This window comes from Carcharhinus amblyrhynchos, unplaced genomic scaffold (genome assembly GCF_965287045.1).
Source record: "Carcharhinus amblyrhynchos unplaced genomic scaffold, sCarAmb.v2.hapA scaffold_58, whole genome shotgun sequence".
In the NCBI taxonomy this organism is placed as follows: Eukaryota; Metazoa; Chordata; class Chondrichthyes; order Carcharhiniformes; family Carcharhinidae; genus Carcharhinus; species Carcharhinus amblyrhynchos.
Window position 1 is genome coordinate 1097993 of NW_027649798.1, and position 27129 is coordinate 1125121.

General features: G+C 46.8%; 1 protein-coding gene across 4 annotated transcripts in view; it reads right to left on the reverse strand.

Moving 5' to 3' along the window:
* Window positions 1-27129, reverse strand: part of LOC145337674 (phosphofurin acidic cluster sorting protein 2-like) — a 489510-nt gene that overhangs the window by 125785 nt on the left and 336596 nt on the right. For all 4 annotated transcript variants that reach the window (XM_080182492.1, XM_080182493.1, XM_080182494.1 and 1 more), the window contains exons 14-16: window positions 20828-20932; window positions 15745-15851; window positions 7190-7344 (exon numbers count right to left, since the gene is read on the reverse strand). In XM_080182492.1, the coding sequence (XP_080038618.1) occupies window positions 7190-7344; window positions 15745-15851; window positions 20828-20932 (367 nt within the window). The remainder of the gene's footprint in view (window positions 1-7189; window positions 7345-15744; window positions 15852-20827; window positions 20933-27129) is intronic.

Here is a 27129-nt window from a genome sequence, read left to right on the forward strand (position 1 = left end):
GCATGGGTTTCCTTCGGGTGCTCCGGTTTCCTCCCACGGTCCAAAAATGTGCGGGTTAGGTTGATTGGCCATGCTAAAATTGCCCCTTAGTGTCCTGGGATGTGTAGGTTAGAAGGATTAGCGGTTAAAGGTATAGGGATATGGGGATAGGGCCTGGGTGGGATTGTGGTCGGTGCAGACTCGATGGGCTGAAGGGCCTGTTTCTGCACTGTAGGATTCTATGTTCTATGTTCTAAAGGAGACGTACAAGGCAAGGTTTTTGCATAGAGGGTGGTGAGGGCCTGGAACCTGATGCTGGGGGAGGTAGTGGAAGCAGATACGATAGTGACTTTTAGGGGGCGTCTGGACAAATACATGAATAAGATGGGAATAGAATGATGTCATCCCCGGAAGGGTAGGAGGTTTTAGTTCAGTCAGGCAGCATGGTCAGTAAAGGATTGGAGGGCCGAAGGGTCTGTTCCTATGCTGTAATTTTCTTTGTTCTTTGAAGAGCAGACTGGGGGGAGATGGAACTGAAGGTCTGGAGTGCATCTGCTTCAATGCAACAAGTATAACAGGTAAGACAGATTAACTCAGAGCTGTGATTCTTGCGCGGAATGTGGATGTGAATGTGATAACAGAGACCTGGTTAAAAGACAGACAGCACTGGCAGCTAAATATTCCGGGATATAAATGTTTTAGGTGAGACAGAGCAGAAGGTAAAAGAGATGGGGAGTTTCAATACTGGTTAGAACATAGAACAATACAGTGCAGAACAGGCCCTTCGGCCCACGATGTTGCGCCGACCAGTTAAAAAACAATGACCCTCTAACCTAAACCAATCCCTTTCCATCCATAAACCTATCCACGGATCTCTTAAACGCCCCCAAACTAGGCGCATTTACAACTACAGCAGGCAGGGCATTCCAATCCCTCACCACCCTCTGGGTAAAGAACCTACACCTGACATCCGTCCTATAACTACCACCCCTTAATTTAAAGCTATGCCCCCTCGTGCTAGCTTTCTCCATCCGAGGAAAAAGGCTATCACTGTCCACCCTATCCAAACCTCTAATCATCTTATATGTTTCAATAAGGTCCCCTCGCAGCCACCTTCTTTCTAACGAATCCCTCAGTCTCTCCTCATAGGACCTCCCCTCCATACCAGGCAACATCCTGGTAAACTTCCTCTGCACCCTCTCCAAAGCCTCCACATCCTTCCTATAATGTGGGGACCAGAACTACACACAATACTCCAAGTGCGGCCGCACCAGAGTTTTGTACAGTTGCAACATGACGCTGCGGCTCCTAAATTCAATCCCCCTACCAATAAACGCCAAGACGCCGTATGCCTTCCTAACAACCCTATCTACTTGATTCCCAACTTTCAGGGATCTATGTACACATACACCTAGATCCTTCTGTTCATCCACACTACTCAGAGTCCTACCGTTAGCCCTATACTCTACACATCCGTTATTCCTGCCAAAGTGAATCACCTCACACTTTTCCGCATTAAACTCCATCCTCCACCTCTCGGCCCAGCTCTGCAACTTGTCCAAGTCTCCCTGCAAACTAAGACACCCTTCCTCACTATCAACCACACCTCCGACTTTGGTGTCATCAGCAAATTTACTAATCCACATTAGTAAATTAGTTAGGGAACACATTACAGCTGTACTGAGGGAGGATACCTTGGAAAAATCATGTAATGAGACACCGTGGGTCGAGCTCAGAAACAGGGTGGGGGCAGTTATTATGCTGGGATTCTACTACAGACCTCCCAACAGCCCACGGGAAGTTGAGGAATGGATATGTAAGCAGATTCTGGACAGATGTAGAAATAATAGGGTTGCTGTAGTGGGAGACTGACTTGAAATCCTGGGCTAGGAGTCCAGATGGTGAGGAATTTGTTCAGTGTGTCCAGGCAGACTTTTTTGGAACAATATATAGATAGTCCGACTAGAAAGGGGTCTATACTGGATCTAATACTAGGGAATGAGCCCAACCAGGCCATTCAAAGTTGCAGTGAGGGAACATGTGGCGAACACTGATCACAATTCCGTAAGCTTTCGGATACATATCAGTGGACGGCACGGTAGCACAGTGGTTAGCACTGCTGCTGCACAGCTCCAGGGACCTGGGTTCAGTTCCCGGCTCGGCTCACTGTCTGTATGGAGTTTGCACGTTCTCCTCGTGTCTGCATGGGTTTCCTCCGGGTGCTTCGGTTTCCTCCCACAGTCCAAAGATGCGCGGGTTAGGTTGATTGGCCATGCTTAAATTGCCCCTTAGTGTCCTGAGATGTGTAGGTTAGAGGGATTATTGGGTAAAATATGTAGGGATGTGGGGGTAAGGCCTAGGTGGGATTGTGGTCAGTGCAAACTCGATGGGCCAAATGGCCTCTTTCTGTATAGTAGGGATTCTATGATTTCTATGATTCTATGAAAAGGATGAGTGTTGTCCTAGGTTTAAGGTGCTAAATTGGGGGAAGGCTAACTACAACCAGATTAGGCAGAGTTTTGAAGGCTGTTGTTTGGGAGGGGCTGTTTGAGGGTAAATCCAAATCAATTATGTGGGAGTTGATCAAGTGCGTGTGCCTGTGAAAAGGATGGACAGGAAAGGCAGGGTTCAGGAATCGTGGATGACCAGGGAAATTGTGAGTCAAGTCAAAAAGGAAAAGGATGTATACATGAGGTCCAGCCAACTAAAAACAGATGAAGCACCAGAGGAATACAGGGAAAGTAGAAAAGAGCTCAAACAGGGAGTTAGGGGGGCAAAAAAGGAGTCATAAAATGTCCTTAGCAGACAGGACTAAGGAGAATCCCAAGACATTTTATACATATATTAGGAACAAGAGGGTAGCTACAGAAAAAGTTGGTCCACTCGAAGTCAAAGGGGGGAAATTATACGTGGAACCAAAGGAAGTGGGTGAGATCCTTAATGAGTACTTTGCATTGGTATTCACAAAGGGTAGGGACACATTGACTGATGGTGTCTTGGAGGGGTATATAAGCCCTTTAGAACAAGTCATTATTATGAGGGAAGAAGTGTTAGGTGAATTAAAAATAAATTAAGATAGACAGATCCCCAGGGCCAAATGACATCTAGAGTCATAGAAATTTACAGCATGGAAACAGGCCCTTTGGCCCAACCTGTCCATGCCGCCCTTTTTTTTAAAATCTCTAAGCTAATCTCATTTGCCCACATTTGGCCCATATCCCTCCATACCCATCTTACCCGTGTAACTGCCTAAATGCTTTTTAAAAGACAAACTGTACCCGCCTCTACTACTACCTCTGGCAGACACTCACCACCCTCTGTGTGAAAAAATTGCCCCTCTGGACACTTTTATACCTTTCCCCTCTCACCTTATACCTATGCCCTCTAGTTTTAGACTCCCCGACCTTTGGGAAAAGATATTGACTATCTAGCTGATCTGTGCCCCTCATTATTTCATAGACCTCTATAAGGTCACCCCTCAGCCTCCTACGCTCCAGAGAAAAAAGTCCCAGTCGATCCAACCTCTCCTTATAATCCAAATCATTAAGTCTTGGTAGCGTGCTAATAAATCTTTTCTGCACCCTTTCTATTTTAATAATTTCCTTTCTATAATAGGGTGATCAGAACTGTACACAGTATTCCAAGTGTGGCCTTAGCAATGTCTTGTACAACTTTAACAAGGCGTCCTAACTCCTGTATTCAATATTCTGACCGATGAAACCAAGCATGCTGAATGCCTTCTACACCACCCTCTCCACCTGTGACTCCACTTTCAAGGAGATACGAATCTGTAACCCTAGATCTCTTTGTTTTGTAACTCCTCAATGCCTACTGTTAACCGAGTAAGTCCTGCCCTGATTCAATCTATCAAAATGCATCACCTCACAGTTGTTTAAATTAAACTCCATTTGCCATTCATCAGCCCACTGGCCCAATTGATCAAGATCCCATTGCAATTGGAGATAACTTTCTTCACTGTCCACTATGCCACCAATCTTGGTGTCATCTGCAAACTTACTAATCATGCCCTCTATATTCTCATCCAAATCATTAATATAAATGACAAATAACAGTGGACCCAGCACTGGTCCCTGAGGCACACGGCTGGTCACAGGCCTCCAGTTTGAAAAACAGCCCCCTCCAACCACCCTCTGGCTTCTGTCAAGAAGCCAATTTTATATCTATTTAGGTACCTCACCCTGGGTCCCGTGAGATTTAACTTTATGCAACAACCTACCATGCGGTACCTTGTCAAAGGCCTTGCTAAAGTCCATGTAGACAACATCAACTGCACTGCCCTCATCTACCTTCTTGGTTACCTCTTCAAAAAACTCAATCAAATTTGTGAGACATGATTTATAGGAACATAAGAAATAGGAGCAGGAGTAGGCCATCTAGCCCTTCGAGCCTGCCCCGCCATTCAATAAGATCATGGCTGATCTGAAGTGGCTCAGTTCCACTTTCCCGCCCTCTCCCCATAACCCTTAATCCCCTTGCTTATCAAAAACCCATCAACCCGCGTCTTAAAAATATTCAACGAGGCAGCCTCCACCACTTCAACGGGCAGAGAATTCCAGAGATTCACCACCCTTTGAGTGAAGAAGTTCCTCCTCAACTCCGTTCTAAACCGCCCCCCCTTTATCTTGAGGCTGTGCCCCCTAGTCCTACTGTCCTTTCTGAGCGGGAAGAGTCTCTCCACCTCTATCCTATCCATCCCATTCATCATCTTATATGTCTCAATGAGATCTCCCCTCATTCTTCTAAACTCTAACGAGTACAAGCCTAGTTTATTCAGCCTCTCCTCATAGCTCAACCCCCTCAACTCCGGCATCAGCCTAGTAAACCTCCTCTGCACTCCCTCCAAGTTCAAAATATCCTTGCGTAAGTGCGGCGACCAAAACTGCACACAGTACTCCAGCTGCGACCTCACCAGTGCCCTACACAGCTGCAGCAAGACCTCTATATTCTCATCCAAATCATTAATATAAATATAAATGACAAATAACAGTGGATCCAGCACTTATGTTCCTATGTTCTTATAACCCGAATAATTATAGGCCAGTGAGCTTGACATCAGCAATAGGGAAGCTGTTGGAGAAGATTGTTAGGAATACACATTTGGAACTGAATGGTGTTGTTAGTGACAGACAGCATGGTTTTGTATGTGGAAGATCATGTGTCACCAATTTAATTGAGTTTTTTGAGGAGGTAACAAAAATGATTGACAAGGAAAGGGTTTTGGATGTTGCCTACATGGACTTTAGTAAAGTATTTGACAAAGTCCCTCATGGCAGGCTTGTGCAAAAGATTACATTTCATGGGATTGGGGTGAACTAGCAAGATGGATTCAGAACTGGCTTGGCCATAGAAGGCAGAGGGTAGCAGTGGAAGGGTGTTTTTCTAAATGGAAGTCTGTAACTAGTGGTGTTTTGCAGGGATCAGTGCTGGGGTCTCTGCTGTTTGTAATATAGATAAATGACTTGGAAGAAAATGTGGCTGCTCTGATTAGCAAGTTTGCGGATGATACTAACCTTGGTGGAGTTGCGGATAGTGATGAAGATTGTCAGAGAGTACAGCTGGAAAATTGGGCAGAGAAATGGCAGCTGGTCTTTAATTCGGACAAATGCGAGGTGATGCATTTTGGTAGATCCAATTCAGGTGGGAGCTATAAAGTAAATGGCAGAACCATCAGGAGCATAGACACACAGAGGGATCTGGGAGTACAAATCCACAGATCCTTCAAAGTGGCAGCACAGGTGGGAAAGGTGGTGAAGAAAGCATACAGCATGTTGTCTTCATCAAACGGGACATCAAGTATAAAACTGGCAAATTATGTTACAGTTACATAAAACGTCAGTTAGGCCACATTTGGAATACTGTGTCCAATTCTGGTCACCACACTACCAGAAGGACGTGAGGCTTTGGGAGAGAGAACAGAAAAGGTTTACCAGGATGCTGCCTGGTATGGAGGGCATTAGCTATGAGGAGAGACTGAATAAACTGGATTTGTCCTCCCTGGAATGGCAGAGGCTGAGGGGCGACCTGATCAAAGTTTATAAAATTATGAGGGGTGTGGATAGGGTAAACAGTTGGAAGCTTTTTTCCAGGGGCAGAAATGACAAGGGGACACAAGTTCAAGATAAGGGGGGAAAGATTCAATGGAGATGTGTGGAGGACGTTTTTACACAGAGGTTGGTGGGGGCCTGGAATGCACTGCCAAGTGAGGTGGTTAAGGCAGATATGTTAGCCACATTTAAAATTTATCTTGATAGGCGTATGAACGAACGGGGAATAGAGAGATATTAGTGGTTGATTTAGCGAGGTAATGATTGGTGTAGGCTTGGAGAGCTGAAGGGCCTGGTCCTGTGCTGTACTGTTCTTTGGTCTTTTGAATAGAATATAAAGTTAAGGAAGTATTGTTTAAACTATACAAAGTGTTGGTGAGGGCGCACCTGGAATATTGTGCAGTTTTGGTCCCCTTATTTGAGGGAAGATGTAGTGGCATTGGAGGCAGTTCAGAGGTTCACTAGATTGATTCCAGAGATAAGGGGTTTATCGCATGAAGAGAGATTGAACAGTTTAGGCCGATACTCTGGAATTTAGAAGAATGAGGGGAGATCAAATTGAGGTATTCAAGATGACGAAAGGTCTGGATGAAGTAGGTGTGGAGCGGATGCTTCCTCTTGTGGGACATTCTAGGACAAGAGGTTTTAGGATGAAGGTTAGCAAATTTAAAACAGAGTTAAGGAAAAACTACTTCTCCCAAAGGGTAGAATCTATAGAATTCACTCCCCCAAAGTGCAGTGGATGCTGGGAGAGTGAGTAAATTTAAGGAGGAGTTAGACAGATTTTTAACTGCTAATGGGTTAAAGGGTAATGGGGAAAAGGCAGGAAAATGGGGATGAGGAACATATCAGCCATGATCGAATGGCGGACCGAACTCGATGAACTTATGAACAATCCAAAAATATGCAGGTTAGGAGGACTGGCCATGCTAAATTCTCCCTCAGTGTCCCATGATGTGCAGGTTAGGTGGAGTAGAGGGGTAAATATGTGGGGTTATGGGGGTAAGGCAGGGGGTGAACCTGGGTAAAAGAGTCAGTACAGACTCGATGGGCTGCGTGGTCTCCCGCTGCACTGAAGGGATTGTATGGTTTTATGGTGCCACAGCTGCAAACGTTGCCAGCTCATCCAGTGATAAACTCCTTACCTAGAGGGATGATCAGGAAGCGAATATAATTCAGCCAGTCGGGGGTTTTGCTTGCCAATTGCTCAACAAAGAACCTCAGGATGGTGCTGAGGAAGCTCTGATCCCCAGCCACTGCCACTTTGACTGGAGGAGGCATCTGTGAGTTACAGTTACAGCTGCAACAAGACAAGATGGGAGGTGAAAGTGAGAGAGAGAATCTGCTGCAAGCTCCACACTTCAAAACTACACATTTCAATGACAGGACTGTACACAACCTATCAGATATCAACCAGGGTGGAAGTCCACAGGGAGGGAGAGATGGAATGGTATCAGTGAACACGTATCTGTGCTTATCTTAAAGTAGAAAGTTTGTGTATTTGTGTTAAGTATGTGCTTGTATGTGCATTTACGTGTGTGTTTCCCTGTGCATGTGTTTATATGTATATGTGTATATGTCTGTGTGTTTGTGTGTATATTTTGTCTGTATGTATATGTATGCATATATGTTCATGTCTACATGCATGTGTCTGTGTGTTTGTGCTTGTATGCAAATGTGTGTGCTTGCACGAGTGTGTATATAAATGTGAATGTGTGTGTGCATCTGTGTATATTTTCCTGAGAGAAAGTGTGTGTGCTTTGCATGAGAGTGTGCGCACATCTGTGCATGAATATGCATGTGTATCTGTGTGTCACATTGTTTACGTGAATGGTTGTGTGTGCGTGTGAGGGTATGCATGGGCATCTGCGTATGTGTCCATGTGTATCTGAGTGTGTGTGTGTGCATGTGTGTGTGTACTGTTTCCTGAGTAAATAGATTCTGTTTACTAAATAAATTGACTGTTTATTGTGTTTACTGAGTAAACAGGCTGTGTTTACTGAGTAAATAGACTGTGTTTACTGTGTGCTGAGTAAATGGACTGTGTTTACTGAGTAAATAGACTGTGTTTACTGTGTGCTGAGTAAATAGACTGTGTTTACTGAGTAAATAGACGGTGTTTACTGAGTAAATAGACTGTGTTTATTGAGTAAATAGACTGTGTTTACTGTGTGCTGAGTAAATGGACTGTGTTTACTGAGTAAATAGACTGTGTTTACTGTGTGCTGAGTAAATAGACTGTGTTTACTGAGTAAATAGACGGTGTTTACTGAGTAAATAGACTGTGTTTACTGAGTAAATAGACTGTGTTTACTGTGTGCTGAGTAAATGGACTGTGTTTACTGAGTAAATAGACTGTGTTTACTGTGTGCTGAGTAAATAGACTGTGTTTACTGAGTAAATAGACGGTGTTTACTGAGTAAATAGACTGTGTTTATTGAGTAAATAGACTGTGTTTACTGTGTGCTGAGTAAATGGACTGTGTTTACTGAGTGAATAGACTGTGTTTACTGTGTGCTGAGTAAATAGACTGTGTTTACTGAGTAAATAGACTGTGTTTACTGTGTGCTGAGTAAATGGACTGTGTTTACTGAGTAAATAGACTGTGTTTATTGAGTAAATAGACTGTGTTTACTGAGTAAATAGACTGTGTTTACTGAGTAAATAGACTGTGTTTACTGAGTAAATAGACTGTGTTTACTGTGTGCTGAGTAAATGGACTGTGTTTACTGAGTAAATAGACTGTTTATTGAGTAAATAGACTGTGTTTACTGTGTGCTGAGTAAATAGACTGTTTACTGTGTGCTGAGTAAATGGACTGTGTTTACTGTGTAAATAGACTGTGTTTACTGTGTGCTGAGTAAATAGACTGTGTTTACTGTGTAAATAGACTGTGTTTACTGTGTGCTGAGTAAATAGACTGTGTTTACTGTGTAAATAGACTGTGTTTACTATGTGCTGAGTAAATAGACTGTGTTTACTGAGTAAATAAACTGTGTTTACTGAGTGCTGAGTAAATAGACTGTGTTTACTGTGTAAATAGACTGTGTTTACTGAGTAAATAGACTGTGTTTACTGAGTAAATAGACTGTGTTTACTATGTGCTGAGTAAATAGACTGTGTTTACTGAGTAAATAGACTGTGTTTACTGAGTGCTGAGTAAATAGACTGTGTTTACTGAGTAAATAGACTGTGTTTACTGAGTAAATAGACTGTGTTTACTGAGTGCTGAGTAAATAGACTGTGTTTACTGAGTAAATAGACTGTGTTTACTGTGTGCTGAGTAAATAGACTATGTTTACTGTGTGCTGAGAAAATAGACTGTGTTTAGTTAGTAAATAGTCTATGTTTACTGTGTGCTGAGAAATAGTCTGTGTTTACTGAGTAAATAGACTGTGTTTTAGAACATAAGAACATAAGAAATAGGAGCAGGAGTAGGCCATCTAGCCCTTCAAGCCTGACCCGACATTCAGTAAGATTATGGTTGACTGTCGTGGCTCAGTTCCACATTCCCGCCCTCTCCCCATAACCCTTAATCCCCTCGCTTATCAAAAACCTATCAACCCGCGCCTTAAAAATATTTAGCGAGGCAGCCTCCACCAGTTCAACAGGCAGAGAATTCCAGAGATTCACCACCCTTTGAGTGAAGAAGTTCCTCCTCAACTCCATTCTAAACCGCCTCCCCTTTATCTTGAGGCTGTGCCCCCTAGTCCTACTGTCCTTTCTGAGCAGGAAGAGTTTCTCCACCTCTATCCTATCCATCCCATTCATCATCTTATACGTCTCAATGAGATCTCCCCTCATTCTTCTAAACTCTAACGAGTACAAGCCTAGTTTATTCAGCCTCTCCTCATAGCTCAACCCCCTCAACTCCGGTATCAGCCTAGTAAACCTCCTCTGCACTCTCTCCAAGGCCAAAATATCCTTGCGTAAGTGCGGCGACCAAAACTGCACACAGTACTCCAGCTGCGGCCTCACCAATGCCCTATACAGCTGCAGCAAGACCTCCCTACTTTTATATTCAATCCCCCTCGCTATGAAGGCCAGCATCCCATTCGCCTTCCTGACCACCTGCTGCACCTGCAGGCTGGGTTTTTGCGACTCATGCACAAGGACCCCGAGGTCCCTCTGCACCGTCGCCTGCTGCAGTTTTTCGCCATTTAAGTAATAGTCCTTCCTACCATTATTCCTACCAAAGTGGACCACCTCGCACTTGCCAACATTAAATTCCATTTGCCAGTTCCTGGCCCATTCACCCAGCCTATCTAGATCCTTCTGCAGACTCTCCACACCCTCCGCACAATTTGCCGTTCCACCAATCTGGGTGTCATCAGCAAATTTCGACACCCTACACTCGGTTCCCTCCTCCAGATCATCTATATAAATAGTAAATAGCTGAGGCCCCAGCACCGACCCCTGGGGCACTCCACTAGTCACCAACCGCCAATCCGAATAGCACCCATTAACCCCCACTCTCTGCCTCCTATTTGACAACCAATCCTCTATCCACGCTAACACCCTACCCCCAACTCCATGCCCCCTTACCTTCTACAATAACCTCTTGTGAGGCACCTTGTCAAACGCCTTCTGAAAATCAAGAAAGACCACATCCACCAGCTCTCCTCTATCCACCGCCCTAGACACATCCTCAAAGAACTCCAATAAATTTGTCAGACACGACTTCCCCTTAACGAAACTGTGCTGCATCTGCTCTATCAAGCAATTCCCCTCAAGATGCCTCGCTATTTCCTCCTTGATGACGGATTCTAACATTTTACCTACAACAGACGTTAAACTAACCGGTCTATAATTCCCTGCCTTTTGCCTGCCACCCTTCTTAAACAACGGCGTAACATTAGCCGTTTTCCAATATTCCGGCACTTCCCCGGAATCCAGCGACGTTTGGAAAATAACCACCAAGGCATCCACTATCACCTTCAGAACCCTCGGATGCATTCCATCCGGTCCTGGGGACTCGTCCACAATCAGTCCCTCCAGTCTGTTGAGCACCGCCTCTCTAGTAACAATAATGTCATTGAGACCCTCCAGTCCTACCACCTTTCCATCGCTAACACCCGGCAAATTATTCACGTCCTCCTCCGTGAAGACTGAAACAAAAAAGTTATTCAAGACCTCAGCCATTTCCCCATCCCCTACCACTAAGTCCCCCTTCTCATCCTCTAAGGGTCCAATGTTCACCCTAGCCAGCCTCTTCCTTTTTATATATTTATAAAAACTCTTGCTATCCTTTTTTATATTAAGCGCTAGCCCAGCTTCATAGTTTCTCCTACCCTTCTTTATCAACTTCTTTGTCAATCTTTGTTGACATTTAAACCTCTTCCAATCCTCTTCTCGCCCACTACTCTTAGCTACTCTAAATGCCTCCGCTTTTAATTTAACAGTTTCCTTCACCTCCTTCGTTATCCACGGCTTATTGCCTCTCCTCCTATGGTCCTTTTTAACCATCGGAATAAATTTCTGCTGAGCACCAAGAAAGATCTTCTTAAAGATCCTCCACTGCTCCTCAGCAGACCTACCTTCCAACGCGCTCCCCGAGTCAACATTCGCCAATTCTTCTCTCATCCTACCGTACTCCCCTCTATTCAAACAAAGGACACGTGTCCGGGAAGCCACTTTCTCCTCCTCCATCTCCACCATACAATGATCACTCTCCCCAAGAGGATCCTTCACCACAAGGTCCCTAATTCTACCCGCCTCATTACATAACACCAGATCCAAGATAGCTCGCTCCCTCGTCGGCTCCAACACACACTGTTCAAGGAAACTATCCCGGCAGCATTCCAAGAACTCCTCCTCGAGCCCACCGCGTCCAACATGGGTCGACCAATCAATATGTAGATTGAAATCCCCCATAATTATCACCGTTCCATTCCTGCATGCCGCACTTATTTGCGCGTTAACAGCCCGCCCCACCTCCAGATCATTATTCGGGGGCCTATAGACGACATCCACCAGCGTCTTCCTCCCTTTGCTGTTCCTAATCTCCACCCACAACAATTCCACGTTCTGCTCTTTGGTTCCTATATCATCCCTTGATACCACCCTGGTGCTATCCTTAATCAGCAGAGCTACGCACCCCCCTCTTTTTCCTCCCGCCTATCCTTCCTGAACACTTGATACCCCTGGACATTCAGCTCCCAGTCCCTGTCACCTTGCAGCCACGTCTCTGTAATGGCCACCAGATCCTATCCATTTGTGCTGATCTGCGCCACCAGCTCATCCACTTTATCCCAAATGCTTCGTGCATTCAGATAAAGTGCCTTCATCCCAGCTTTCACCTGGACCCTATTTGCCCGAACGCCACCAACCATACACATGCCCCCTACTCCCTTTATTATTGGGACATCCTCGGCCTCTTCCCTTACCTGTACCCTCTCCTTAAGTTTAGACCCCGTAATGTCACCTACCCTCGCACCCTCCCCCCCCTAATTAGTTTAAAGCCCTAACTACAGTCCTATTTACACGATTCATAGAACATAGAACATTACAGCGCAGAACAGGTCCTTCGGCCCACGATGTTGCGCCGACCAGATAAAAAACAATGACCCTCTAATCTAAACCAATCCCTTTTCATCCATAAACCTATCCACGGATCTCTTAAATGCCCCCAAACTAGGCGCATTTACAGCTGTAGCAGGCAGGGCATTCCAATCCCTCACCACCTTCTGGGTAAAGAACTTACCCCTGACATCCGTCCTATAACTACCCCCCCTTAATTTAAAGCCATGCCCCCTCGTGCTAGCTTTCTCCATCCGAGGAAAAAGGCTATCACTGTCCACCCTATCTAAACCTCTAATCATCTTACATGTTTCAATAAGATCCCCTCTTAGCCGCCTTCTTTCTAGCGAAAACAGCCAGGACTCTGGTCCCAGCACAGTTCAGACCAACCCCATCCCACCCGAACAGGTCCCACCTACCCCAATACTGATGCCAATGCCCCATAAATTCAAACCCATTCCTCCCACACCAATCCCTGAGCCACCCATTCACTTCCTTAATCTTATCAACTTTACGCCCGTCTGCACTCGGTTCAGGCAGTAGCCCAGAGATAACCACCTTGTCGGTTCTACTTTTTAATTCCATTCCCAGCTTTTCATACTCCCTCCCCAGATCCTCAGTTTGCATTTTGCCTACGTCGTTGGCACCCACATGTACCACAACAACCGGATTCTCACCCTCCCAATCCAGGTTCCTCTGCAGCCCAGATGTGACATCCTGTACCCGAGCACCAGGCAGACAACACACCCTTCTGTGCACTTTGTCATTGTGACAAAGGACAGTGTCAATACCCTTAACCCCACTATCCCCAATTACTACTACATTCCTTTTCACCTTCTCTTTGCCTATGTCCTGCTGCATCACTGTACTGTGTGCAGTTTGCTCACCAACCTCACCTCCCTCGTTCTCGTCCAGACTGGAAGCAAGAACCTCAAACCTGTTATGCAGATTGAGAGGCTGAGGCATCTGCTCCCCACCCCCCTTCCTCCGCTCCCCACCCTCCTTCCTCCGCTCCCCACCCCCCTTCCTCCTCTCAGCAGCCCCCTCTTGTTCCTGACCCTTAGAGTTAGCCAGTCTAGGGGGGGTGGATGTCACTTGCTCCCCATTGACAATGGCACCCTCTCTCCCCCTGATGAGCCTCAGTGTCTGTAGCTCAGAGGCCAGCTCATCTACCTTGAGCTGGAGCTCCTCCAGCAACCTGCACTTACTGCAGACATGGTCACCGGGAAGGACCCTGGGGTCCACCAGCTCCCACATCATACAGAAACAACACATCACATGCCCCTCCATTGTTCACTGTAGTAATATTGAAAATTTCCACACAAACTTACCTGGCCCTTTTTCCCCCAAGCCCTTTTGCTCCTAAGCCCTAGTAGCTCAGTCTGCTTCCCACTCACTCCGCTGCCCGCTGTCTACACCAGGCCTCCTTTTAAACCTGGCGCTGTTTTAAAGTCTGCTCCCCCACAACTCCCTGCTATCCACTCCCTTAGAATTCTTAAAGCGGCAGATGCAAAAAGCCCGCAAAAATGCTTTTAAATTATTTAAACAGTTCTACAAGGTAAGTTCTTACTACGAAAATGCTTTAAACTTATTTAAACAGGTTTTTAACAGGTAATTTCTTATCTGTCTCTCTGCTCCTTCATTCGTCTGCTCTGTGTGCTGAATAAATAGACTGTGTTTACTGAGTAAATAGACTGTGTTTACTGAGTAAATAGACTGTGTTTACTGAGTAAATAGACTGTGTTTACTGTGTGCTGAGTAAATGGACTGTGTTTACTGTGTAAATAGACTGTGTTTACTGTGTGCTGAGTAAATGGACTGTGTTTACTGTGTAAATAGACTGTGTTTACTGTGTGCTGAGTAAATGGACTGTGTTTACTGTGTAAATAGACTGTGTTTACTGTGTGCTGAGTAAATGGACTGTGTTTACTTGTAAATAGACTGTGTTTACTGTGTGCTGAGTAAATGGACTGTGTTTACTGAGTAAATAGACTCTGTTTACTGAGTAAATAGACTGTGTTTACTGTGTGCTGAGTAAATAGACTCTGTTTACTGTGTAAATAGACTGTGTTTACTGTGTGCTGAGTAAATAGACTGTGTTTACTGTGTAAATAGACTGTGTTTACTGTGTGCTGAGTAAATCGACTGTGTTTACTGAGTAAATCGACTGTGTTTACTGAGTAAATAGACTGTGTTTACTGAGTAAATAGACTGTGTTTACTGAGTAAATAGACTCTGTTTACTGTGTAAATAGACTGTGTTTACTGTGTAAATAGACTGTGTTTACTGTGTGCTGAGTAAATAGACTGTGTTTACTGAGTAAATCGACTGTGTTTACTGTGTGCTGAGTAAATGGACTGTGTTTACTGAGTAAATAGACTCTGTTTACTGAGTAAATAGACTCAGTAAACACAGTCTATTTACTCAGTAAACACAGTCTATTTACTCCTGAGTATTTGCTGCATTTTTTAGGTTAACTAATAAATAATTATTTTATTTTAATGGTTGACAAATGTGCAGGTTCAGTGAATTGGTCATGTTAAATTAACCTTTGTGCCAGGGGGATTAGCAGGGTAATTATGATGGGTTATGTGAATAGGGCCTGGGCAGAATTGTGGTCAGTGCAGTCCTGATGGGCAGAATGGCCTCCTTCTGCGAGTAGGGATTCTATGAAGTGATAGTGTTTGCTTTGTGAACAGCCTGTTTGCGGACTCAATGGGCTCTGTGCTTTACATCCTGTTGTGAGTTCCACCGTGCATTCCAAAGATCAGCTACAGTGAATACTCATTCAGTTTTAGTTAACAATATGGCTGTCCATCAGCCTAACAAGCAGCAGCAGCAATAGTTATTGTGCAGGTACCATCAGAACGGGGTGGTGGGCCTTGCTCTTGTACCAACCTGTATCTGTGTTGTGTACATTACTGACAGGCTTTACAAGGGATAAACTGGGGCACAGAATGGCTGCCAGATGGAGAGCTCCTCAAAGTGACTGAAGCCCAGCTGAAGATGTGAGTTTTGCAGAAGGTTTTGAAATTTGTGAGAGATTTAAGATGAAGATTTCAGAACATGCTAACTCCAGTTACTAACGAAAGATGAAATGAGATAAGGGACTATTGCAACATGACAATGCTGCAGAGTTTTGGTGTTGCCACCAGAGTTTACACTAATGCTGTTTTCTTACAATCGCTGTATCCTTGTAACAATGGTGTTAAAGGCTGCGTGGATATCTGCCATTGAGCACGTGCAAACCATTGGCTGGCTCTTCTCATGCAGTCGTTCGTACAGATACTGGAATAAAGGAATGAATAATCCAACATCAGTTCCAACTGTTCACTGATATTTGTATTTGTACAGCACCTTAACACACTAAACTGCCTCAAGCTGTTAAATAACTCTCTAAACTTGTACAGCACCTTAACACACTAAACTGCCTCAAACTGTTTCTCAGGAGTGATTATTAAACAAAGTTTAACACCAAGCTACGAGAGGAGATATTAGGACTGGTGACAAAAAGCTTGTTCAACCAATGTTTTCAGTGATGTTTTAAAGAAGGAAAGGGATTTAGTAAGATCTTTTTTGTGTTTTACATTCTGTAGTAACAAGGACGAGGGAAGAAGGACTCTAGAGTAATTGATATTAGTCGAAATTAAGCTGCTTCTAAATGTTTAGCTTAAGTCATGGCAGGAGAACTCAAAAGCTATGGTGTGCTCCTCATGCTCTATGTGGGAAGCCAGGAACACGTCCAATGCCCGGTACCAGCATGTGTCCAGGGAGTGTCTCCAGTCTGCATTTCGGAGCTGGAGCAGTGGCTTGTGACACTCATCTGCGAGGTGGAGGGTATCGTGGGTAACACATATAGAGGGGTGGTCACACCGCAGGCTCAGACTCCACAGGGAGAGAGGGAATGGGTGAGTACCAGGAACAGGAAGATTGGGCAGGCAGTGCAGAAATCTCCTGTGGCTATTCCCCTGCAAAAAAAATGCTTTGGATACTATTAGAAAAAATGCCCCCTTGGGGAAAACAGCAACAGCTCAATTTGTTGCACTATGGTTGGCTTTGTTGCAAAAGAAAAGAATAAAAAGTGTGGAAATGCAACAGTTTTCAGAGATTCAGTTGTAAGGAGAATTGATGGATAAGAGAGTCCAGGGTGACGTGTTGCCACCCTGGTGCTAGGAACAAAGATGTCTCAGAGCGGCTGCAGGTGGCAAGACCATGGTTTAAAAGGGAAATTAGAAATAGTGGCAGATCCAAGGGAGAGGCATACAAAATGGCCAAGAAAAACAACAGAGCTGAGGATTGGGAGCAGGTTAGAATTCAGCAAAGGAGGACCAAGGGACTGATTAAAACAGAGAAAATAGAGTACGAGAGTAAGCTTGTGGGAAACATAAAAACTGACTGTTAAAGTTTCTGTAGGTATGTGAGAAGGAAAATAATTATAGGCTAGTCAGCCTGACATCAGTGGTGAGGAAAATTCTAGAATCCATTATTAAAGATTTTATCACGAAACATTTGGAAAACAGTGGCAGGATTGGACAGTCAGTATGGATTTATGGAAGGGAAATAATTTTTGACAAATCTACTGGAATTCTCCGAGGATGTGATGAGGAGAGTTGATGAGGGAGAGCCAGTGGATGTGGTTTATTTGGATTTCAGAAAGCTTTCAACAAAGTTTCATATCAGAGATTAGTGTACAAAATTAAAGCATGTGGGATTGGGGCAAGTGTGTTGAGATGGGTAGAAAACTGGTTAGCACACAGGAAACAAAGAGGAGGAATAAAGGCAAAAAACAGAAAATGCTGGAAAATCTCAGCAGGTCTGACAGCATCTGTAGGGAGAGAATAGAGCCAATGATTTGAGACTAGATGACCCTTTGTCAGAGCTGTGTTTGTTTCAGAGTAGTTTCAGATACCAGCATCCACAGTATTTTGTTTTTGTTTTATTATAGTAGGAGTAAAGAGCTTTTTTCAAATGGCAGGCAGTGACCAGTGGGGTACTGCAGGGATCTGTGCTGGGACCCCAGTTGTTCACTATGTGTACTAATGATCTGGAAGAGGGAACTGAATGTATTAGCTCCAAATTCACAGATGACACAAAGTTGACTGGGAGGGTGAGCTGTGAGGAGGATGCAGAGATGCTTCAGCGTGATCTGAACTGGCTGAGTGAGTGGGCAGATGCAGTACAATGTAGTTATTCACTTTGGAAGCAAAAACAAGAAGGCAAATTATTACCTGAATGGCTGTAAATTGGGAGAGGGGAGTGTGCAGCAGGACCTGGGTCACTGAAGATATGCATGTAGGTTCAGCAGGCAGTAAAGAAGGCAAATGGCACATTGTCCTTCATTGTGAGAGGTTTCCAGTACAGGAATCATAGAATCAGACAGTGCAGAAGAGGCTCTTCTGGCCATCAAGTCAGCACTGAGACATTAGAAAGAGCTGAACTCACACCTAATCTGCCTGCACTTAGCCCATAGCCCTGAATGTTATGAGGTGTCAGACACTTTTTAAAGGATGTGAGCCAACCAAACTCTGCCACTCTCCCAGGAGCAGTGACGTCTTGCTGTAACTATGCAGAGCTGTGGTAAGGCCACACCTGGAATAGTGTATGAGCTTCCCTTCAGTCCCCCCCAGACTCTCTGTCTCTCATCTCTCTCTCTGAGCGAGCTCTCCCTCACTCCCCCAGCCTCTCTCTCTCTCTGAGCGAGTCTCCTTCACTCTCCCCAGCCTCTCTCTCTCTGAACGAGCTCTCCCTCACTCCCCCCAGCTCCTCTCTCTCTCTGAACGAGCTCTCCCTCACTCCCCCAGCCTCTCTCTCTCTCTGAGCGAGTCTCCTTCACTCTCCCCAGCCTCTCTCTCTCTGAACGAGCTCTCCCTCACTCCCCCCAGCTCCTCTCTCTCTCTGAACGAGCTCTCCCTCACTCCCCCAGCCTCTCTCTCTCTGAACGAGCTCTCCCTCACTCCCCCAGCCTCTCTCTCTCTGAACGAGCTCTCCCTCACTCCCCCAGCCTCTCTCTCTCTGAACGAGCTCTCCCTCACTCCCCCCAGCTCCTCTCTCTCTCTGAACGAGCTCTCCCTCACTCCCCCAGCCTCTCTCTCTCTGAACGAGCTCTCCCTCACACCCCTCAGCTCCTCTCTCTCTCTGAACGAGCTCTCCCTCACTCCTCCCAGCTCCTCTCTCTCTCTGAACGAGCTCTCCCTCACTCCCCCCAGCTCCTCTCTCTCTCTGAACGAGCTCTCCCTCACTCCCCCCAGCTCCTCTCTCTCTCTGAGCGAGCTCTCCCTCACTCCCCCAGCCTCTCTCTCTCTGAACGAGCTCTCCCTCACACCCCCCAGCTCCTCTCTCTCTCCGAACGAGCTCTCCCTCACTCCCCCCAGCTCCTCTCTCTCTCTGAACGAGCTCTCCCTCACTCTCCCCAGCCTCTCTCTCTCTGAACGAGCTCTCCCTCACTCCCCCCAGCTCCTCTCTCTCTCCGAACGAGCTCTCCCTCACTCCCCCAGCCTCTCTCTCTCTGAACGAGCTCTCCCTCACTCTCCCCAGCCTCTCTCTCTCTGAACGAGCTCTCCCTCACTCCCCCCAGCTCCTCTCTCTCTCTGAACGAGCTCTCCCTCACTCCCCCCAGCTCCTCTCTCTCTCTGAACGAGCTCTCCCTCACTCCCCCCAGCTCCTCTCTCTCTCTGAGCGAGCTCTCCCTCACTCCCCCAGCCTCTCTCTCTGAATGAGCTCTCCCTCACTCCCCCCAGCTCCTCTCTCTCTCCGAACGAGCTCTCCCTCACTCCCCCTCACTCCCCCAGCCTCTCTCTCTCTCTGAGCGAGCTCTCCCTCACTCTCCCCAGCCTCTCTCTCTCTGAACGAGCTCTCCCTCACTCTCCCCAGCCTCTCTCTCTCTGAACGAGCTCTCCCTCACTCTCCCCAGCCTCTCTCTCTCTGAACGAGCTCTCCCTCACTCTCCCCAGCCTCTCTCTCTCTCTCTGAACGAGCTCTCCCTCACTCCCCCCAGCTCCTCTCTCTCTCCGAACGAGCTCTCCCTCACTCCCCCTCACTCCCCCAGCCTCTCTCTCTCTCTGAGCGAGCTCTCCCTCACTCTCCCCAGCCTCTCTCTCTCTGAACGAGCTCTCCCTCACTCTCCCCAGCCTCTCTCTCTCTGAACGAGCTCTCCCTCACTCTCCCCAGCCTCTCTCTCTCTGAACGAGCTCTCCCTCACTCCCCCAGCCTCTCTCTCTCTGAACGAGCTCTCCCTCACTCTCCCCAGCTCCTCTCTCTCTCTGAATGAGCTCTCCCTCACTCCCCCAGCCTCTCTCTCTCTGAACGAGCTCTCCCTCACTCCCCCCAGCCTCTCTCTCTCTCTGAGCGAGCTCTCCCTCACTCTCCCCAGCCTCTCTCTCTCTGAGCGAGCTCTCCCTCACTCCCCCCAGCTCCTCTCTCTCTCTGAACGAGCTCTCCCTCACTCTCCCCAGCCTCTCTTTCTCTGAACGAGCTCTCCCTCACTCCCTCAGCTCCTCTCTCTCTCTGAACGAGCTCTCCCTCACTCCCCCCAGCCTCTCTCTCTCTGAACGAGCTCTCCCTCACTCCCCCCAGCCTGTCTCTCTCTGAGCGAGCTCTCCCTCACTCCCCCAGTACCTCTCTCTCTGAACAAGCTCTCCCTCACTCCCACCGGCGCTTCTCTCTCTGAACAAGCTCTCCCTCACTCTCCCCAGCTCCTCTCTCTCTCTGAACAAGCTCTCCCTCACTCTCCCCACGGCCCCTCTCTGTCTGAACGAGCTCTCCCTCACTCTCCCCACGGCCCCTCTCTCTCTGAGCTCTCTCTCTCTCAGTGCCCCTGCACCCTACCTTTCTCTGAATGAGTTTTTGTTCAGTTTTCCTGGATTCCCTCTCTCCGAAAGAGTTTTCCCTCAGTCCTTTCCCCCAGTTGGGAATGCTGTCCTCACCTTGCACATTACAGTTGCTTTCAGAGAGGTGTTCTGTCCCAGCGTTGTGCTTGCCTGTCCCCGCCAGTCTCTGCTTGCCTGTCCCCGCCAGTCTCTGCTTGCCTGTCCCCGCCAGTCTCTGCTTGCCTGTCCCCGCCAGTCTCTGCTTGCCTGTCCCCGCCAGTCTCTGCTTACCTGTCCCCGCCAGTCTCTGCTTGCCTGTCCCTGCCAGTCTCTGCTTGCCTGTCCCTGCCAGTCTCTGCTTGCCTGTCCCCGCCAGTCTCTGCTTGCCTGTCCCCGCCAGTCTCTGCTTGCCTGTCCCTGCCAGTCTCTGCTTGCCTGTCCCTGCCAGTCTCTGCTTACCTGTCCCTGCCAGTCTGTTGTGTTTACCAGGATAATGCTCTCTGGCAGCTGGTCATCTGAAATCAGGATCTGGTTGAGTTGGTCATAAACAGATTTCCGAGGAACCTAAGCAGCAAATAGAGGAGGAAGTGGTGATAACAGTAACTGGCTACAAAAAAGTTAAAGTTTATTTATTAGTTTTAAAAGTAGGCTTACATTAACACTGCAATCAAATTACTGTGAAATTCTCCTAGTCGCCACATTCCAGCGCCTGTTCGGGTACGCTGAGGGAGAATTTAGCACGACCAATGCACCCTAACCAGCCTGTCTTTCGGACTGTTGATGGAAACTGCAGCAACCGGAGGAAACCCACACAGACATGGGGAGAATCATAGAATCCTATAGTGCAGGAAGAGGTCCTTCGGCCCATTGAGTCTGCACTGACCACAATCCCACCAAGGCCCTATCCCCATATCCCTTCACATTATACCCACTAATCCCTCTAACCTACACATCCCTGGACACTAAGGGGCAATTTCTTAGTATGGCCAATCAACCTAACGCACACATCTTTGGACTGTGCAGACTCCACACAGACAGTGACCTAAACTGGGAGTCAAACCCAATTCTCTGGAGCTGTGATGCAGCAGTGCTAACCACTGTGCCACCATACTACAGCGATATACCTATCTTTTATTTGGAGTCCACCCTTGCCATATTGGAAAATAAGTGCTCCTTAAAGTTCTGAGTGATTATTTGGGAAAAGATATCAGAATGTGTTTGTTGTATCAGGGAGCTGGCAAAGCACAAAGCCTTGTGATCTTCAGCCTGGATTTTCCTCACTGTTCTCTACGGGCATGGCAAGGGGCAATACAGCCCATTACAATGGCTGTTACTTTCCCAGTGTGTGCTACTTCATGACAAAGTGCTCTCCTCTCACTGAGTAAACAGCCTGTGTGGCGCTGGGCCAGCTCTCTAACACTGCAACCTAGACAGATGTGGTCAGAAATTGCAAATTCCTTTTTCCTTCGCTGCTCTGCAATTCAAATTTACAAAAAATCAATGCGAAATGTGATTTCAGATCTTTAAGGTAACTTCACTTCACAACAGGTTAATCTAATTTCTTTTGACCTTTAGGAAATATGGAGTAATGCTTCGCAATTCACACTGGCTGTCCACTCAGAGCACAGAGCAGGAAAAGAATCACACTGGTCACATCTCTGAGCCTCTAAACAAAAATCTCAGCAGATGTACCACATGGACTCAGTGGAAAACAGTCTTCCCTTCAAAATAAACGTACAATGATTCAAGTCTCACTTTGGAGATAATAATTGAATTTTACATCCAGTTTGAAAGGGAGAAGAATGGGTCTAAGACGAGAATTTTAAACATAAATAAGGGAACTCTGTGGGTTTAAAAGCTGAGCTAGCTGCAGTGAACTGAGATGCTAGATTAGAGGATAAATCAAAGAGAAACAGTGACAGAGATTTAAGGGGATATTTCAGGATAAACAGAAAAGATTTACCAGGATGTTGCCTGGCGTGGAGGGCATTAGCTATGAGGAGAGGTTGGAGAAACTTGGTTTGTTCTCACTGGAACGACGGAGGTTGAGGGGAGACCTGATAGAAGTCTACAAGATTATGAGAGGCATGGACAGAGTGGATAGTAAGCTTTTTCCCAGGGTGGAAGAGTCAATTACTAGGGGACACAGGTTTAAGGTGCGAGGGGCAAGGTTTAAAGGAGATGTATGAGGCGGATTTTTTATACAGAGGGTGGTGGGTGCCTGGAACTCGCTGCCGGGGGAGGTGATGGAAGCAGATACGATAGTGAGTTTTAAGGGGCGTCTGGACAAGTACATGAATAGAATGGGAATAGAGGGATTTGGTAACCTGAAGGGTGGGGGATTTTAGTTAAGTCGGGCAGCATGATCGGTGCAGACTTGGAGGGCCGAGGGGCTTGTTCTTTGTCTAAAGAAAAATCCTAGGGAAGGAGCCACATCCATAGTTAACTAAAGAACTTAAAGAAAGTAACAAAATGCAAAGATGAGTGACAGCTCAGATGATTGGTCAGAATGTAAAGAACGACAAAGAATGATAAAAGGTTAATCAGGAGAAAGAAATTAAAGTGAGAGGGTAACAGAAATGTAAATACAGATAGTAAGATTTCTACTGGCATTTAAAAAATAAAAAGAGTAAAGTGAGTATTAGCCCTCAGAGCACGAGAATGGGGAGTTAATAATAAGGAAATGGCAGATGAAATGAGTAAACATTTTGCTTTGGTTTTCACTATCGAGCATTATCAGTAACATTCCAGTAACAGCTGTAAATGGGGAGGTGGAAAGGACAGAGGAACTTGGTGAAATTATAATCACTAGGGAAGTGTACTGAGCAAACTAAGGGAGCTACAGGCCAACAAATCTCCATATCCTGATGGACTTCATCCTAGGGTCTTCAATGAGGTGACTAATGAGGTAGTAGCTGGATTTGGTGTTAATTTTCCAAAATTCATTCGACTCTAGAACGATTCCACCAGACTGTGAAGTATCAAATCTAACCCCTCTAATTCAAGAAAGGAGGCAGGCAGAGCACAGGAAACTATTGGTCAGTTAGCCTGGTGGCTCTTGTGGGAAGGTGGTTGAATTGAATATTAACAAGATTATAGCTGGGAACTGATGGCAAATCAGGTCATTGGGAAGTGTCAGCATGCTTTTGTGAAACGAAATGGTTAGGTGTTACTCCATGGCATTCAGGCATCGACGGACAGTGCTAACGTGCCCCCTGGGCATTGGAACTTTTCCCCTTAGGCAGTGTCAGAAGACCCAGGCTGACACTGCCAAGGTGGAAATGCCCAAGGGGAACAGCCCCCTGCTACAATCCTCTGGGGGGCCTCCATGGCTCCCCCTTCACTCCAGCAGGGTCAGGCTGCCAACTCCCCACAAGTTGGGGGGGGGGGGGGCGCAGACAAAACACTCCTGGATTGACCACACCCCTGCCCCAGGGGCATGGGGGGCAGGGGGCAGGAGGCTGATGGGCCTGGAGATTTCAGTCCCGGACCCGCTAATGGGATTTACAATAAATGGAGATATGAATTTACATAATCTATTCAGCTCTGAGCCAGGTATTGGCGTGGGGCTGACAGCTCTGCAAATCCAGTTGCCAGAGACACGTGGGGGATGTGGCACTCAGCGGGGAGCCTGTAAAACGGCCTCCACTTGAGTCTCCCAGCACTCTGCACTATAATACATCCATCATCACAATACAACACAGTCTTGAGACAGTTCATTCACAATCTCCATCTGTCGCTTGTGAAGGAATGGTCACAGTACTCTGTTCTGGAACTGAGGCCGTGTAATAAGAACATAAGAAATAGGAGCAGGAGTAGGCCATCTAGCCCTTCCAGCCTGCCCTGCCATTCAATAAGATCATGGCTGATCTGTCGTGGCTCAGTTCCACATTCCCGCCCTCTCCCCATAACCCTTAATCCCCTCTCTTATCAAAAACCCATCAACCCGCGTCTTAAAAATATTTAGCGAGGCAGCCTCCACCACTTCAATGGGCAGAGAATTCCAGAGATTCACCACCCTTTGAGTGAAGAAGTTCCTCCTCAACTCCGTTCTAAACCACCCCCCCTTTATCTTGAGGCTGTGCCCCCTAGTCCTACTGTCTTTTTTGAGCGGGAAGAGTCTCTCCACCTCTATCCTATCCATCCCATTCATCATCTTATACGTCTCAATGAGATCTCCCCTCATTCTTCTAAACTCTAACGAGTACAAGCCTAGTTTATTCAGCCTCTCCTCATAGCTCAACCCCCTCAACTCCGGTATCAGCCTAGTAAACCTCCTCTGCACTCCCTCCAAGGCCAAAATATTTTTGCGCAGGTGCAGCGCCCAAAACTGCACACAGTACTCCAGCTGCGGCCTCACCAATGCCCTATACAGCTGCAGCAAGACCTCCCTACTTTTATATTCAATCCCCCTCGCTATGAAGGCCAGCATCCCATTCGCCTTCCTGACCACCTGCTGCACCTGCAAGCTGGGTTTTTGCGACTCATGCACAAGGACCCCGAGGTCCCTCTGCACCGTCGCCTGCTGCAGTTTTTCGCCACGTAAGTAATAATCCTTCCTACCATTCTTCCTACCAAAGTGGACCACCTCACACTTGCCAACATTAAATTCCATTTGCCATTTCCTGGCCCATTCGCCCAGCCTATCTAGATCCTTCTGCAGACTCTCCACACCCTCCGCACAATTTGCCGTTCCCCCAATCTTGGTGTCATCAGCAAGTTTCGACACCCTACACTCGGTTCCCTCCTCCAGATCATCTATATAAATGGTAAAAAGCTGAGGCCCCAGCACCGACCCCTGGGGCACTCCACTAGTCACCATCCGCCAATCCGAATAGCACCCGTTGACCCCCACTCTCTGCCTCCTATTTGACAACCAATCCTCTATCCACGCTAACACCCTACCCCCAACTCCATGTCCCCCGACCTTCTGCAATAACCTCTTGTGAGGTACTTTGTCAAACGCCTTCTGAAAATCCAGAAAGACCACATCCACCGGCTCTCCTCTATCCACCGCCCTAGACACATCCTCATAGAACTCCAGTAAATTTGTCAGACACGACTTCCCTTTAATGAAACCGTGCTGCGTCTGCTCTATCAAGCAATTCCCTTCAAGATGCCTCGCAATTTCCTCCTTAATGACGGATTCTAACATTTTACCTACCACAGACGTTAAACTAACCGGCCTATAATTCCCCACCTTTTGCCTGGCACCCTTCTTAAACAACGGCTTAACATTAGCCGTTTTCCAATCTTCCGGCACTTCCCCGGAATCCAGCGACGTCTGGAAAATAACCACCAAGGCATCCACTATCACCTCCGCCATTTCTTTCAGAACCCTCGGACGCATTCCATCCAGTCCTGGGGACTTGTCCACAATCAGCCCCTCCAGTCTGTCGAGCACCGCCTCTCTAGTAACAGTAACGTCATTAAGACCCTCCAGTCCTACCACCTTTCCATCGCTAACGACACCCAGCAAATTATTCACGTCCTCCTCCGTGAAGACAGAAACAAAAAAGTTATTCAATACCTTAGCCATATCCCCATCCCCTACCACTAGGTCCCCTTTCTCATCCTCTAAAGGACCAACGTTCACCCTAGCCAGCCTCTTCCTTTCTATATATTTATAAAAACTCTTGCTATCCTTTTTTATATTAAGCACTAGCCCAGCTTCATAGTTTCTCCTACCCTCCTTTATTAACTTCTTTGTCAATCTTTGTTGACATTTCAACGTCTCCCAATCCTCTTCTCGCCCACTACTCTTAGCTACTCTAAATTCCTCCGCTTTTAATTTAACACTTTCCTTCACCTCCTTTGTTATCCACGGCTTATTACCTCTCCTCCTACGGTCCTTTTTGACCATCGGAATAAATTTCTGCTGAGCACCAAGAAAGGTCTCCTTAAAGATCCTCCACTGCTCCTCAGCAGACCCTCCCTCCAACGCGCTCCCCCAGTCCACATTCGCCAATTCCTCTCTCATCCTACCGTACTCCCCTCTATTCAAACAAAGGACGCGTGTCCAGGAATCCACTTTCTCCTCCTCCATCTGCACCAGAAACTCCACCATACAATGATCACTCTCTCCAAGAGGATCCTTCACCACAAGGTCCCTAATTCTACCCGCCTCATTACATAGCACCAGATCCAAGATAGCTCGCTCCCTCGTCGGCTCCAACACACACTGTTCAAGGAAATTATCCCGGCAGCAATCCAAGAACTCTCCTCGAGCCCACCGCGTCCAACATGGGTCGACCAATCAATATGCAGATTGAAATCCCCCATAACTACGGCCGTCCCATTCCTACACGCCGCACTTATTTGCGCGTTAACAGCCCGCCCCGCCTCCAGATCATTATTCGGGGGCCTATAGACAACACCCACCAGCGTCTTCCTCCCTTTGCTGTTCCTAATCTCCACCCACAACGATTCCACTTTCTGCTCTTTGGCTCCAATATCATCCCTTGCTACCACGTTGATGCTATCCTTAATCAGCAGAGCTACACCCCCCCCTTTTCCCTCCTGCCTATCCTTCCTAAACACTTGATACCCCTGGACATTCAGCTCCCAGTCCCTGTCACCTTGCAGCCATGTCTCTGTAATGGCCACCAGATCGTATCCATTTGTGTCGATCTGCGCCACCAGCTCATCCACTTTATTCCGAATGCTTCGTGCATTCAGATAAAGCGCTTTCATCCCAGCCTTCACCTGGACCCTATTTGCCGTAACGCCACCAACCATACTCACGCCCCCTACTCCCTCTA